Here is a 15,622-nt window from a genome sequence, read left to right as displayed (position 1 = left end):
TATCAAACAGATATTTTCTTTGTCCCACTGCACCACCAGTGTAGTGGATTTGAACGAGTTGGCTGCAAGTATGATGAATAGAAAGGGTCTCAACCCTTTGGAATGCCCCAAACTGAGTTTAATGAATTAATTCTCTTCAATCAGATCAAAGTTCCAGGCCCCTAGCTCTCCTTTCCATCCTTTGTATCGCTATCTGAGCTTTAAAGAGGGCAAGTGTTATGTTGAACTGAAATCGGCATCTGCATGTGAAAGGTAATTAGCTCATTAATGGCAGTCTGATAATGAGATACTGGAGTTTGTAATTTCCTTTAAATTGCAATTTATTGTGAATAGGGAGGCACTGGAAAGTAAAATCCACATAGTTCTGTAGAATAGTAAGATTTGAGTGTTCTTGTCCTGCTAGCCTGTTTGGAGATGAAGAAATACAACCTTGAGTTATGAGGGAGGAATCTTATCTTTAGAGCTCCTATCCTACCTAATATAACAAAGCATGAAGAGTGCATGGAGTCTTAGAACCTCAGTGATTTTCTTGCAATTCTTAGTTGACTCACATTGCTGAATTACTTTTAAAGCAGAATAAAGGTGTCTCCATAAACCATGACTTACAGATTTGACCCACAATGACCAGCATGTCCCTTATGGACATTTTCTAGGTCCAGTGGCACTGCAGGTCCCGGATGATTGCGGGGGCCAATTTCTACATTGTGGGGAGGGACCCTGCAGGAATGCCCCATCCTGAAACCAAGAAGGATCTGTATGAACCCACTCATGGGGGCAAGGTCTTGAGCATGGCCCCTGGCCTCACCTCTGTGGAAATCATTCCATTCCGAGTGGCTGCCTACAACAAAGCCAAAAAAGCCATGGACTTCTATGATCCAGCAAGGTAGGTTTTCAGAGGAAAATTCTTTTATCAACATCTGTATAATAGAAATGATGAGGCAGAATTTGGGCCCTTTGAAAAACTCTCCAGTGCATTGCCACATGCTCCCAAGTGGACTGAGTCCCTTGAGAGTCAAGACATGGTCTTATACATCTTATGAACCCTATAATTGTACTACAGTCTTTTGCATATAGTAGATGGTCCATAAATATTTCTCTTTCAACATGCATTCTCGAGCATGCACGGAGTGCCTGGCACACTAAGTGAAAGGAAGCAACATAGAAAGAGACTGCAATGAATATTTATGGCGCACTTGCTCCCCTTGCTGAGGGCTCACAGAAGTAGGCAGAGAAACAGAAGACAGACTCTGGCCTCAAGACACTTCCCAGGAACAGTATAGGTGCATGGTAAATACTAAATAGATAGCTGCCATTATTTCCCTTTTCTTCTGCAAGTTCCTGAAGATTTAGAGGACCACCCACTTTCGAAGATGCAGCATTTTACAGAAAGAACATGGGTCTCAAAAACTATAACCTACTCCAGGAATCCTTAAGGCAGATATCATTTACCTACACTGAGTTCTTTGTTGCCACCCTGTAACAGGCACAATGAGTTTGACTTCATCTCAGGAACTCGAATGAGGAAGCTCGCCCGGGAAGGAGAGAATCCCCCAGATGGCTTCATGGCCCCCAAAGCATGGAAGGTCCTGACAGATTATTACAGGTCCCTGGAGAAGAACTAATGCCTTTGGCTCCAGAGTTTCTTTCTGAAGTGCTCTTTGATTACCTTTTCTATTTTTATGATTAGATGCTTTGTATTAAATTGCTTCTCAATGATGCATTTTAATCTTTTATAATGAAGTAAAAGTTGTGTCTATAATTAAAAAAAATATACACACACACATATACATACAAAGTCAAACTGAAGACCAAATCTTAGCAGGTAAAAGCAATATTCTTAAACATTTCAGAATAAAATTAGCTCTGTGTATTTTCTACTGCACCTGAGCAGGCAGGTCCCAGATTTCTTAAGGCTTTGTTTGACCATGTGTCTAGTTACTTGCTGAAAAGTGAATATATTTTCCAGCGTGTCTTGCCAACCTGTACTCTTCCAATGTCATTTATCAGTTGTAAAATATATCAGATTAAGCGTCCTCTTCTGTACAATTGACCAAAAAAAAAAATTTTTTTTTCTCACTCTAAAAGAGGTGTGGCTCACATCAAGATTCTTCTTGATATTTTACCTCATGCTGTACAAAGCCTTAATGTTGTAATCCTATCTTACGTGCTGAAGACCTGACTGGAGAAGCAAAATGTGCAATAACGTGAATTTAATCTTAGAGATCTGTGCAGACTATTTCTGTCACAAAAGTTATATTGTCCAATAAGAAGAGAAGTCTTAATGGCCTCTGTGCATAATGTAACTCCAGTTACACGGTGACTTTTAATAGCATACAGTGATTTGATGAAAGGACGTCAAACAATGTGGCGATGTCGTGGAAAGTTATCTTTCCCGCTCTTTGCTGTGGTCATTGTGTCCTGCAGAAAGGATAGCCTTGACTGCAGCAGCAGCGTCAGCTATAATAAAAAATAATTCACACTATCAGACTAGCAAGGCACTAGAACTGGAAAAGACCACAGAAAACAAAGAATTCAACCCTTTCATCTTACAGGTGAACAAACTGTGATGATGCACATGTATGTGCTTTGTAAGCTGCTGAGCACCAGAACAAAATGTAAATTTTCCATTATTAGGAAGTGCTGGTGGCAGTGAACAATCAATCAATCAATCACCCAGGCCACTTGACTCCCAGTCTGGTGCCCTGTCTACACCAGACAACACAGGAGCTGGGTCAGATTCCCCTCAGCTGCTTAACAAAGTTCCTTGAACAGAAAGTGCTTAACAAATCTGCCTTCTCGGATACTGAAAGGTCGAGTTTTCTGAACTGCACTGATTTTATTGCAGTTGTTGGAAAAAAAAAAAAAAAAAGCTATTCCAAAGATTTCAAGCTGTTCTGAGACATCTTCTGATGGCTTTACTTCCTGAGAGGCAATGTTTTTACTTTATGCATAATTCATTGTTGCCAAGGAATATGTGAAGAAACAGCACCTTTTAATATATAGGTCTCTCTGGAAGAGACCTAAATTGGAAAGAGAAAACTGACAATTTTCATATTCTAATTTTTTAAAAATGCTAATCTTAACAAAAGTTCTTTTGAGAATAAGTTACACACAATGGCCACAGCAGTTTGTCTTTAATAGTATAGTGCCTATACTCATGTAATCAGTTACTCACTATTGCCTTTAAAAAAACCCAGCATATTTATTGAAAACATGAGACAGGATTATAGTGCCTTAACCGATATATTTTGTGATTTAAAAAATACATTTAAAGCTGCTCTTCTGCTCTAGTACCATGCTTAGTGCAAATGATTATTTCTATGTACAACTGATGCTTGTTCTTATTTTAATAAATTTATCAGAGTGAAGGCTTTTTTTCTGCCTGTAACATTGGGTGTGGGTTGATCACACAACTTAAGGGCTTTGTGACTTTGTATAATTGGAGTGAGACAGCAGCAACTCTCTTGAACATTGTAATTGAGACTATTTACCCTTATTCATGTCTTTTTTATTTTTTTTTTTAAAGACGGAGTCTTGCTGTGTCACCCGGGCTGGAATGTCGTGGCACGATCTCGGCTCACTGCAAGCTCCACCTCCTGGATTCAAGTGATTCACCTGCCTCAGCCTCCTGAGTAGCTGGGATTACAGGCATGCACCACCACGCCAGGCTAATTTTTGTATTTTCAGTAGAGACGGGGTTTCACCATGTTGGCCAGGCTGTTCTTGAACTCCTGACCTTGTGATCCACCTGCCTCAGCCTCCCAAAGTGCTGGGATTACAGGCCCACTGCACCCTGTTTTTGTTTTTTGTTTTGTTGTTTTGAGTGCAGTGGTGCAATCTTGGCTCACTGCAACCTCTGCCTCCTGGGTTCAAGCAAGAGTAGCTGGGATTCATTACTGGGTACATACCCAAAGGAATATAAATCATTCTGCTATAATGACACATGTACACGTTTACTGCAGCACTGTTTACAATAGCAAAGACATGGAACCAACCCAAATGCCCATCGACGGTAGACCGGATAAAGAAAATGTGGTACATATGCACCATGGAATACTATGCAGCCACAAAAGGGAATGAGATCATGTCCTTTGCAGGGACACGGATGAAGCTGGAAGCTATCATCTTCAACAAACTAACACAGGAACAGAAAACCAAACACTGCATGTTCTCACTCATAAGTGGGAGGTGAACAATGAGAACACATGAACACACAGAGGGGAACATCACACACCGGGGCCTGTTGCGGGCTGCTGAGGGGAGGGAACATAGAGGATGGGTCAATAGGTACAACAAACCACAATGGCACACATATACCTATGAAACAAACCTGCATGTTCTGCATATGTATCCATTTTTTTTAGAAGAATTTTTTTTAAGAGTAGCTGGGCTTACAGGTGTGTGCTACCACACCTGGCTAATTTTTGTATTTTTTTTTTTTTGGCATACATGGGGTTTCACCATGTGGTCCAGGCTGGTCTGGAACTCCTGAGCTCAAGCAATCTGCCCGCCTCAGCCTCCCAAAGTGCTGGGATTACAAATGTGAGCCACCATGCCCGGCCTATTCTTGTCATATTCTAAATTGTGCTCTAGATGTGTAAGATACATGGTCTCAGCCAAGCACTTAATGACATTTTCGGTAGTTGCTGGGTTGCCCAGCAGGTTTTTTTTTTTTTTTTTTGAGATGAAGCTACTTTGTTCCCTTTTCTTCAAAGGAACAGATCTTATTCTCTAAGTGCCCCTAAGGAGTTTTACCAGCAGGGCTGGAAGCAGTTGGGTTTTTCTCTCAGCAACCCCTGTACCTATACTAATGCAGAAAGGGTTACCTGTTCCCACCAAAACTTTCAGCAGCCTTCAGGCCTGCAGCTTTTTTCCGTGAGCCCCTCCTTCTCTTCTATCCTGAAGGCTTCATGCATTTTTTGCTACTGATCCTCACCCCAAGTAAAACTGGTTTAAATAGCCAATTCAAAGCTGCCATTTGTAGCCCCCTTTTTTCTCCCCACATGTTACTTGGTGGCTCCTAGTGCCAATTAGTAGGGCAAAGTGGGCGGGATATGTCTATGTAAACACATGAAGATGTCAGTGTTGCTGAGGGAGTATGCCAAACTGTTTCAGGATATTTTTCAGAAAAGACCCTGAAAGGCATATGTTATCATTTAGTCAGATGGTGGCAAACCCTTATTAAATGTATCAACACTTTTATCAGGTCACAATATTTTCCCAATCATCTTCCCTGCAAGAAGAAACAAATCTCGATTACTTGGGAACAGCAATTCATTTTCTCCTTACCTCCTTTTGTTCTATTATGTGACTTTCAGGTCTACCACTGATCTGCAACATAACATTCCTTATAGGCAGGAAACCAGCAAACTGGATAGGCACCAGGTCAGTCAATTGTTCTTATGTCTAAAGGTTTGATGGAATGAGAGGAAGCCACAATATGCCACCTCAGAATATACTTCTTTGGCATATTTCAAGTTGATTATTCTGAGAACTGCAGGCAGGAATAGCTCTGAAAAGCTGTCCATTTCTAAAGGAAATTTACATCTATCTACCTTACTAAAGTAAACACGACGCAAGCAGAGGTTTCTCTCTGAAGCCCCTTTATCTGCCTAAAGATAAAGCTCTGACACCTCCCTAAAACAGAGAATACCACAGGCAGTCACCTATTCTTCCGATAGCTGTTGCCTAAGAGATTTCAATTGCACAAGACAGCCTTTGCTTACCATGCAGAGTTGCTCATCATCCATCTAGGCAGAGTTGGGCAAGCCAAGTAGCATTCATCATCAAGCGGAAGTGGAGCTTACGGGATCTGAAGAAGCAGTCCCTAAAGGCCCATCCACACAAAAGTACATACGTAAGTTGCTCATACTTCCAGCATGTCCACTTGTTATAATATTGCCCTTCATTTAGTATATACCCAACACCCAATATATTTCAATGTTATGGCTTCAAGTAACCACCTGGTCATTTGTCAGATTTTGTTTGTCTAACAGTCTTTCCCACAATTTCCTTTGAATAAATTACCTCTCCTTTCACATTTAGTCTTGATGAATCAGTAAACCCAGCTGCTTTGCCTCAAACCATTTAAGCCAAAGTAGTTCCTGTAGAGTCCTCTCAAAGCTCCAAGACTGCCAGGGGTGATTTTTGACTTAGGTTTGCACACTCATGTCCAGGCATTTAAATCTTGAATGGGCATTTTAAGCAACTGGAGTTAATTTAATCCATGAGGAATAAAAGCAAGATTATTGGGCAATTTCTGCTTTAAAAAATCTTTGGGAGCTAAGTTTCTATCCTGAGTCTGGTTCTTTAGCTTCCGTTTGATCTTACATCCTTCAAATAAGTTCTTTATTGCTTAGGTTAGCTAGAGTTGATTGCTACAAACAGAATCCTAACTGGTATTCTTTATAAGTCTATGACTATGGCCTAACAGATGACTGTCATCTCCCTTAGACATGACTGCAAGTGATTTTGTTTTACTGGATATAGCCAATCCCCTATTTGAGTTATCTTGGCCATTCTTAGAATTTCTGGAAGCTGTGTATTTTCAGAACAGTGAGATATACAGCACTGTGTTCTAGTTTCAGTTCCAAATTTGCATGTCAGTGACTTATTTCAATGTTTTGGCTTTAGGTTTTTTTATTATTATTATTGGTAGAGACAGGGTCCCACTATATCACCCAGTCTGGAGTGCAATGGCGCAATATCAGTTCACTGCAATTTTCACCTCCTAGGCTCAAGTGATCTTCCCCAGCAGCTGGCACTATAGGTGCACTTGGCTTTAGTTTTACAACCGAATTGTCATGGTTTACAAACCTGTGTCCTTGATGCATTCCACACCCAATACTAACATTCACTGTTACCTATTTTAAAAGCACAAAAGCTAGTATTTGAAAGTATTCTCATACAGGTTTATTACTGTAAATATTAGACGATTACAAAAATATAATCCCACTTCAGTGTTTTAGTAATGAGACCCTTATGGGCCATTAATAAATAGTATAAATTTTACGCCAGTGTAACTGGAATGTTTTCTGTTTCTTCTCACATTGCTAAGTGGTTTTAGGTTTGATATCATCTGCACACGGCATCTGTGTCATATATGACAATCACATTTTAGTCAATTACGTTAGAAGCTCATATTTAATAAGGTTCAAGTTCTCCTCAATATGATTTTCATTAACATCATGATTTAGGCAGAATGTTTTCCTATACATGTAAATAAAGAGAACTTTAGCTTTAAAAAAAAGATTAGAGAACTCTGTCTTTGATAACTAAATCTATAACAAATTTAATAATGAAGGCTCTGAAAAGATTTCTGTCAGCTCTAGATAGAATTATTCTATGACTTCATTTGAAGCACCCAGTTGGTGCTGGAGTTTCAGCCATGCACTATATATATTCAGCGTATCAGAATTCTGTTCAATATTCTGATTTTAAGAGAAGCTAAAAAGAAACATAAAATATACTTCATCCAATTTATTTTCTTTATCCAGAAGAAATCTGTTAACATTTTCCCAAAATAACAATTCAAGTAAAAAATTCCTACCAACGAGATGATGTTGCCACCATTTTTACACAAGCACACTCACGGCTTGAGACACCCTCATCTAGCATTAAACCTGTAAGTTACAGCTACTAAATAATGTTAAGCTATTATGACGCATACAGAATAGAGTACCCCAACCCAGCTCTTAATATCATGAGTGCTGGGTTTACCTGCAGGTAGGGGGTTGGCTGAGATTGAAAGGAGAGACATAGTAAAGGAGATACTAAATTGATTCAAATACTTCATTTCTAAACTCTACATAAAAAGGCCTGAGAATAGCTTGAGACACATCAGACTTATCAAAATCTTCCAGCAATGATGCTTTTAGAGAAACATGGCATAAGTGATCCTTTCAGTCTCAATCCCTAGAGTACAGGCCTAGGGATTATGGAACTGGTTTAAGCATGGAGAATGCTTAAAGAATGAGCCTGGTCAACAGGATATGTACATCAGTGTGCAAAAGTGACAATATTAATATGACAGCTAACATCTGAGCAGTAATTCTGTGCCAGGCACTACGCTGAGGGCCTTACATGCATTATTTTATTATCCAACCCTTTAAGATGAGTGCCACTGTTGCCCATTTTACAGATGAGAAACTGGGGCTCACAGACACACAGTTAGTTAATGGGGAGCCTGAGTTTAAACTCAGGAAGCCTGATTTTAGATCCAGTACTCTTAAGTATTACCCAAAATGAATTATCTTAGAATCTAGAATTCAACTACATATGTGAAATGCATGTCTAAAACAGAAGGATAGATGTTACATAACACTAAAAGTTATTTAAAAATCAGGAAAATAGTTTCCTGAATTACTTTATGGTCTTAACATGCCTAGATGAGTCATAGTTGCTGGGATTAGTATACTTCTCTAACTTCATTTGATTATTAAAACCACAAAGAAACTGAATAACCACTCCTATAGATATTGTGAATTTAAGAGAAGACAAAAAGAAAGGATATGTGGAGGTATACATTACTCCTTATTTTCAGATTAATATGTCACCAGATTAAAATTAAATTACTGAAATTCATATTAAAACAGAAATGACTAGATATTAGGCTATGTGCTATAGAAGTGTGAAAACTCAATAGCAAGATAAAGTCTAAACACAAGTTTTATAAAGCAAAAAAATCCCAGAAAACTTAAAATTACTGAAAAAGACCAAAGATTAAGTGGAGAACAACCAATAAAGAGGGACCCCTTTATTACACATTTATAAGATAATAGAATATAGTTATTAAAAATGGGACACCTTTTTTTCATTTTTGGTATCTTGTATTCAATTTTTCCATCCTCTTCATAATCTTCCATAACTTGCTTTTTCTTATCCAGTGTTCAACTGAAACTTCCACCCCACCATTCAAAGTACAACTGAAGAATAAACGATCTAACAGATTCTTGTGAGACATATTATCAGATAAATTAATCCAGTAACACATGAATAAAGATTGAGAGTTTTTAAAGAAATACAGTAAAAGCAAAAACATATGAAGCGTAATTTAATCTGACGATTCAGAAGGCACCTCAAGATTATATTGTGCCGTTTTCCTCATGCTGTGTGTTTAGGTGCCTATAACAGAATTCTGGTTAGTAAACTTTTGAAAAAAATTTCACATATAATTCACATTAAACGACTACAGATAGATACAATATGGGCATTCTGATGTGTACATTTGTACCTGACCAGGGCACAACTTATACTAAGAAAACTAAAATTAATTACAAAATGAGTATTTTTAGAGCACTTAGTAACAGCTACTTGTTTTAAACTATTATTTCATTTTTGGTGACCAAATTATATTTGACCATAATTAAAGAACACATAACTTTAAAATAATATTTAAGAAACATAGTTACAACAGACATATGTTACATTAAATGAAGAAAGGAAAGAAATGTACATGTATTAAAGGGTACTGAGGTTTTTCAAACCCATTCTTTTGAAAGGCCTTTTAATCCACTTTCATGTAAACCAATTTAAACTTAATTTAAACTTAAAAAGTTTATACTCAGTATACTTACAGAAAGAGGTGAAATCAGTGTTGAGCACATGGCTGCCTAACAACCATTCAATGCTGATCACTGAACTAGTATTTTCATTTGATTATCCTGACAAACATAATAATTGAGCCCACGTATATAGGCAAGATGTGGAGGATCCAACTAGTTACTGCAGAAATAAAAACACTCAAAAAAGGTTGAAACAAATGACAAATGGAAATGGCTGAATCACTGTACCTTTTTGACACAACCTTAAATCTTAGTTTTACTATATATTATTTGGTACTCCCGGATTCAGTAGTTGGGGTAAAAAAAGTTTCTGTATTCAAACATATCTACAGAATGGCAATATAAAATGTGTGGATATATACATTTAATATACACACACATACGCGCACACACACAAACGCATACTCACGTGTCTAGGAACCAGCACCTAACCACATCCCCGTTTCTCATTAATGACCCAATGAATCATTTATGACTTTAAGACCAGCTTAGATTCTATAAGGCTGTACAATATATGGCTAAAGAGGTCAAACACAAGCACCCACATTCAGGCTGGATTCAACTGTTCCTCCTCATTTCTGACAAACAGTAATACCACCTATGTAACAACTATATCTCGATAACTTAGAATTCAGAGTATAAAACCATAAACACTGAGCTCCCTCATTGTTTAAAGAGCACTCTTTCCGTTCTATTTCCACCAAGTGATAAGAGGACACACCAAACTAGATCACTGAACTGTACAAATGATCTTCACTCTTAATCTAAACAAACATGTGTTAAAACATTCTGAAATGCTGCATCCTTTGATTTCTTCATCTTTTCAATTGCCCGATGCAGGTCCTGCTGTTGAACAGGCCGAATTTCATCTTCGTCATGGCTAAAATGCAAACAAAACCATCAAATACTCAAATAACTTTAGAATATGCTTCCCTAAAATATTTTACCAAGATTTAAAAGAGATGCATGTGGTAAAAAAAAAATTTTGTTTTCACCTGTAGAAAAGGGCATAAAAATGAAATCTCTTTACCATTCAAGACCCCAAAGACAACCACAATGAACAGCTTCATGTAAAATGCTTCCAGGAATTACCTACACATAGAGAAATCATAAGGAATTTTTTAAAAGCACTGACTGCTAAGAAGTAGGAAGCTAAAATAGCTACAATCAAAGACTACACATCTATAATATAAGTACACAATATTACCATAAGGGAAAAAATGTTATATAGTTTATTGAAATGGGAATATAATTCCAATGGAAAAAAATCACGTTATTCCCATGAAAACTGTAATTAAAAAGTAGCATTTCTAGGTACATACTTACATGCATGTTTTGCTTTTTACAAATTGAGAGTAAAATTCTTCACTATCAATAAAAACCAACTAATCCAAATCCTCCCTACTTCAATGAGAAACAAAGTCCAGAACATTATGGCTCCTTTGTAATTTACAGATATTCAGGGAAAAACATTCAGGAAAAAGTTATGATAACCCAAGTCCATCCAGATTCTTCATACTGAAATATAAAATTATAAAATATGAAATTCAGTAGGAAATATAAAATTAGCCAGACCTTTCATATTGAAATATAGTTTTCAGGGCTTTGAGGCAGCAAAAAAATAGATCTTTCATTATTAGTGAAATTTACAAACTGGTTGGTTATTTCTCCTCTTAATCTTATATATAAGAATAAAAACCTGGCCAGTAGCGGTGGCTCACACCTGTAATCCTAGCACTTTGGGAGGCCGAGGAGGGTGGATCACCTGAGGTCAGGAGTTCGAGACCAGCCTGGCCAACATGTCGAAATCCCGTCTCTACTAAAAATACAAAAATTAGCCGGGCATGGTGATGGGCACCTATAATCCCAGCTACTCGGGAGACTGAGACAGGAGAATCGCCTGAACCCGGGGAGAGAGGTTGCAGTAAGCTGAGATCACACCACTTCACTCCAGCCTGGGCAAAAGAGCGAAACTCCGTCTCAAAAAAAGAAAAGAATAAAAACCTTTGGAAGGTAGATTCTGAGCGTGCACTAATGATGATGGGTCCAGAGCCACTGCATATACAGCTACCAGTTGACAGAGTAGCTTTCATGCAGACCTTTCTATATAAAAGCCTGTAAAACATTTTTTTGCTCAAGTTTGCTATGGCAACACACTGCAATTAAATATATGAATACCACAGGCAAGGAGTGAAAACCCTAGGAAGGTGAGGAAGGGAGACCAAGAAACAAAGGGACAAGAGTTGGAGAATTCCTTTAACACAACCCCTAAAAGTACACTGGAGTTCACCAAGAATCACAGAAATTGTTATAAGGTTGATATTCTGAAAAGAAATGCAGTATAATACTGGTTCCAGGCAAGTGGCATTTTAGGAAACTTCCTTTAGGACATGGTTCACCAGGGCTGAACTATTCCAGTTCATTAGTATCTTTGCTGAAATAAGGCTGGTAAAAAAATTGGATTCTCAACTTCACTATACTTTGGACCTGGTTCCAAGTAAAATTGCTGCAGTGATAAATGGTTTCTTTGTTCAGTAAATACGTTTTCGTTAACAAATTGAGGTCTAGTCTTCAATACCTCCAATTTACATGTGAAATTTCCACATTTCATGTGAAATTTCCCCTCACATTTACATGTGAAATTTCCACAGATCATCAGAAGAAATTCACCTTTTTTCTCCTTCATTCTAGACCCTTCCCACAATTCTGCCCTCCTTCATTTTCAGAATTCTGCTTTGGAAAAATGGCAATAAATAAAGTTGCAGGGGGTGATAATCCAAATTTACCTTTTATTTCATAAGCGGTGTTTCTAATATAAAGCAAAATAAAAGAAACTAACATAAAAGCTCTAAAAGGTTTTGACACATATTAAAAATCAAGTCAAAATAACATACCTTTCTTCTGATGTAGAATTAACATATTCTCTAACACAGAGGAGGGCAGCATCTCGACACATCTCTTTTAGGTCACTTCCTGAAAACCCATCAGTTTCCTGGGCAACTTCTAGCAGGTCTACATGCCTATCCACCTTAAACAAATATAAAAACATGCTTAAAAACAAAAAGAAATATATTGCAAATGATACTACCAAACACCCATCTTAAAGAAAGTTAAGCATACTATAACTGCATGGGAGGAGAAGCTTTCTCCATGTGGTTTTTTTAACCACAAAAGCTTAGAAATTTGAAATATAATTTTCATTATTTGTCCTTATGATTAAGACAAATAATTATTACTAGATATACTGTAGAGTGATGGGGAAGAACGGATATTGGACTTGCTTTGATATCTCTCAAGAAGGTACCAAGGTGACATTTTTCTGTAATATATTCAACATACAGTATTTGGCAAATAACCTACATCATTAACTCCAGAGTCCATTACAAAAAAAAAAAAAAAACAACTCTTAACATTCCTTTTAATTGTAATGCTTGGTATTCTATTATCTCAACATGAATTTAGCACCTATACTTTTGCTCCTCAAGCTAAGCTTATAGTCAAGCCAATTAAGTGACTGTCCTAGCCACACAATAGACTTGAGATATTCTAATCATACTAAACTTATGTACAGATTAACAGAAAATAAGCAGGAAAAAAACCTGTGACTACCATCTAGTAAATGATTCTTATGTCTCATTCACTGGGGTAAGCACTTTGTGTGTATTATTCTCATTTAATCTTCTCGGAAACTATCAATTTCATTTTCAGGTAAGAATCATGAGACCAGGACAGGTAAACACAGTCAGAGCCAGGATTTGAACACAGTATAGTGAGGTCCAGCTGTATTTTTCCCCCGTTTAGCTCATCACTTGTTACAGCAACATTTACTTTCCCCCACTGATGTGAAATGCCACCTTATAGTTACTAAATTCCCATTTGTATTTGTATTATATTTACTAAATTCCCATTTGTATATGTGGAAGACACAGTGTTTTAGGAAGAACAGCAACTCTACACAAGGACAAGAGACTTGAAAGTGAGACAACACTGCCAGCTCTGCAACTGTGACCTCACATGACAGTGCTCTCATTCCTAAATGTGAGGGTTACATGAAAATAAATGATGTTTTTTTGATAAAAAGAAACTGAACCCAGAGGGCAGGAGTGCAAGCAGCAATGATAAGCAAAGCAAATGGTAAATATATGGATAAATCTAAATAAACTTTAGCTATATAAATAGTAGTAATAATAGTTATTATAGTAGTCATAATCATTTGAGGTACAAAAACAAAGTGGAGCTAAAATGCTGTACAATAAGAACATGTAAGACAGGAGACATCTACATTAAGGTACTCTAAAGTGTTACAATTAAAGCATTAAAAAGAGGGTACAGATATTATTAACTTAGACTTTATTTATGTATGTCAAAATACATAGGTACCACTAAAGGATAGAAAGGGTACACTAAAGGAGAGAAAGAGAATGTGTAATTTCCAAACCAATAGAGGAACGGAGAAAAACAGAATAAAGAATACAAGAGCAGTATTAACAAACTCAGGACTAGAGGGGGACAAATAAGCAAAGAAAAAGCATAATAAATGGAAAGCATTAAAATAATAATGAATGAATCCAAATTTATGAGTAATCACCATAAATGCAAACAGACTAAACTTGGCTAGTAAAGGGTTTTATACAAAAGAACCCAAAATGTAGCTATTTGAGGTTTATAATAGACATGCTAAAGGGAAAAAAACAGGCTTTGTGTTACATTTGAAATAAAAACAAAGAAAAGCAGGAAGTAAAAGGCTGAAAGACATCAACTATTAATAAAAAGAAAGCTAATGTAGTTCTAGTTACATCAGATTTTTACTCAAAATGCATAATTGAGAAGTCATTATATAATGACAAAAAAATTCACCAGAAAAATACAATTCTGCACTTGTAGACATACATGTAACATGGCCTCAAAACATATACAGCAAAAATTTACATAATTACATATAAAAATGGGCAAATTCACAATACTGTAAGATTTTTAACTTATGTCTCATGTACTGCCACATCAGTGAGTTCTTAGAACTGGTGACAGCACCTGTGATCTAATGTACATACATGTATATAATTTAGAACTTAGTCCTTTGATGGTTATAGGGTTGCAAATATTTTCATTGTGGCTTGTTTTTTCACTTTGTTCATGTTATCCCGTGATACAGAAGCTTTAAGTCTGATTATAGTCAGACTTCTCTATTCTCTTTCCTTTGTAGTTTTTAATTTTTTGTGAATTGAGAAACTCTTCTCATGTGTCCTTAAGTGACAGACACACACAAGGATCTAATTTTTCTACTGTTTGTAAAAAGAATAAAAATAACATATACCTATACACATGTATTAGGTATCTGTTCACATATATTCATGGGATTGATAAACTCTATCAACTCCTGGACAGCAGGTTACCAATGATGGTGATAATGGGAAGTGGCCAGTGGTTGCTTGAGGCTGTACTTAATTAAAAAAAAAAAATATGAAGCAAATGTGGAAATATATTAAAATCACCTGTTAAATATGGGTGGAAGATAATAGGGCTATTTGTTTATATGTTTGAAATATTTCATACATTTAACAAACTACTTTAAAGAGCTTTCCAAACTATACTCTGAGATGTTAAAAATTAAACATCCAACACTTCCTCCTGTCTTTTGACCACTCTGTTGTTGCGCCACACTATATTCTAACCACTCACAAATCTTGTGCTTGACAAGATGATACAGTTAGAAAGATGAACCAACCAAGTATAAGAAAACAAAGGAAGAAGATTCCAGTCACTGGGGGAGCAAGATTTAATTAAGAGGTACCATACCCTAATGGTTAAGAGTAGGCTCCATCACTTCTTTGTGTAATCCTGGGCAAGTTATTACATAACTTCTCTGGGTTTCAGTTTCCTCAGCTGTAAAATAGGACTAGTATGTACTCCTTAGATAAATGAGGATTAAATAAAACAATGTATAGCTCACCAAAATGCTTGGCAGGCAGCAAGCACTCTAAAAGTAGCTCATTTTGTTTTAAGATAATAGCTTTTGGATAAACCATGAAATAATGAGAACTCTTTTCATTAGGCAACTC

General features: G+C 36.8%; 2 protein-coding genes across 10 annotated transcripts in view; one reads left to right on the top strand and one right to left on the bottom strand.

Moving 5' to 3' along the window:
* The window catches only part of PAPSS2 (3'-phosphoadenosine 5'-phosphosulfate synthase 2), a 95,607-nt gene extending 92,239 nt beyond the window's left edge, over positions 1-3,368 (top strand). For both annotated transcript variants that reach the window (XM_055274310.2, XM_055274309.2), the window contains 2 exons: positions 654-883; positions 1,484-3,368. In XM_055274310.2, coding sequence (XP_055130285.1) covers positions 654-883; positions 1,484-1,622 — 369 coding nt within the window. In that variant the 3' untranslated portion in view covers positions 1,623-3,368. The remainder of the gene's footprint in view (positions 1-653; positions 884-1,483) is intronic.
* The window catches only part of ATAD1 (ATPase family AAA domain containing 1), a 104,630-nt gene continuing 90,724 nt past the window's right edge, over positions 1,717-15,622 (bottom strand). For 2 of the 8 annotated variants that reach the window (XR_010120463.1, XR_010120465.1), the window contains 4 exons: positions 12,458-12,591; positions 8,806-10,443; positions 5,727-5,827; positions 1,717-2,457 (listed from right to left, as the gene is read on the bottom strand). Coding sequence is in view for 2 of the 8 variants with exons in the window: in XM_055274311.2 (XP_055130286.1) it covers positions 10,323-10,443; positions 12,458-12,591 (255 nt within the window). In the remaining 6 variants the exon portion in view is untranslated. Of the gene's footprint in view, positions 2,458-5,726; positions 5,828-8,740; positions 10,444-10,558; positions 11,082-12,457; positions 12,592-15,622 lie in introns of those variants that run through there. The other 6 variants (XM_055274311.2, XM_055274312.2, XR_010120466.1 and 3 more) reach the window with 5 other exon arrangements.

This window comes from Symphalangus syndactylus, chromosome 4 (assembly GCF_028878055.3).
Source record: "Symphalangus syndactylus isolate Jambi chromosome 4, NHGRI_mSymSyn1-v2.1_pri, whole genome shotgun sequence".
NCBI lineage: Eukaryota > Metazoa > Chordata > Mammalia > Primates > Hylobatidae > Symphalangus > Symphalangus syndactylus.
The sequence above is the reverse complement of the archived record's forward strand: the minus strand, read 5'-3'. Positions and strand labels throughout refer to the sequence as shown.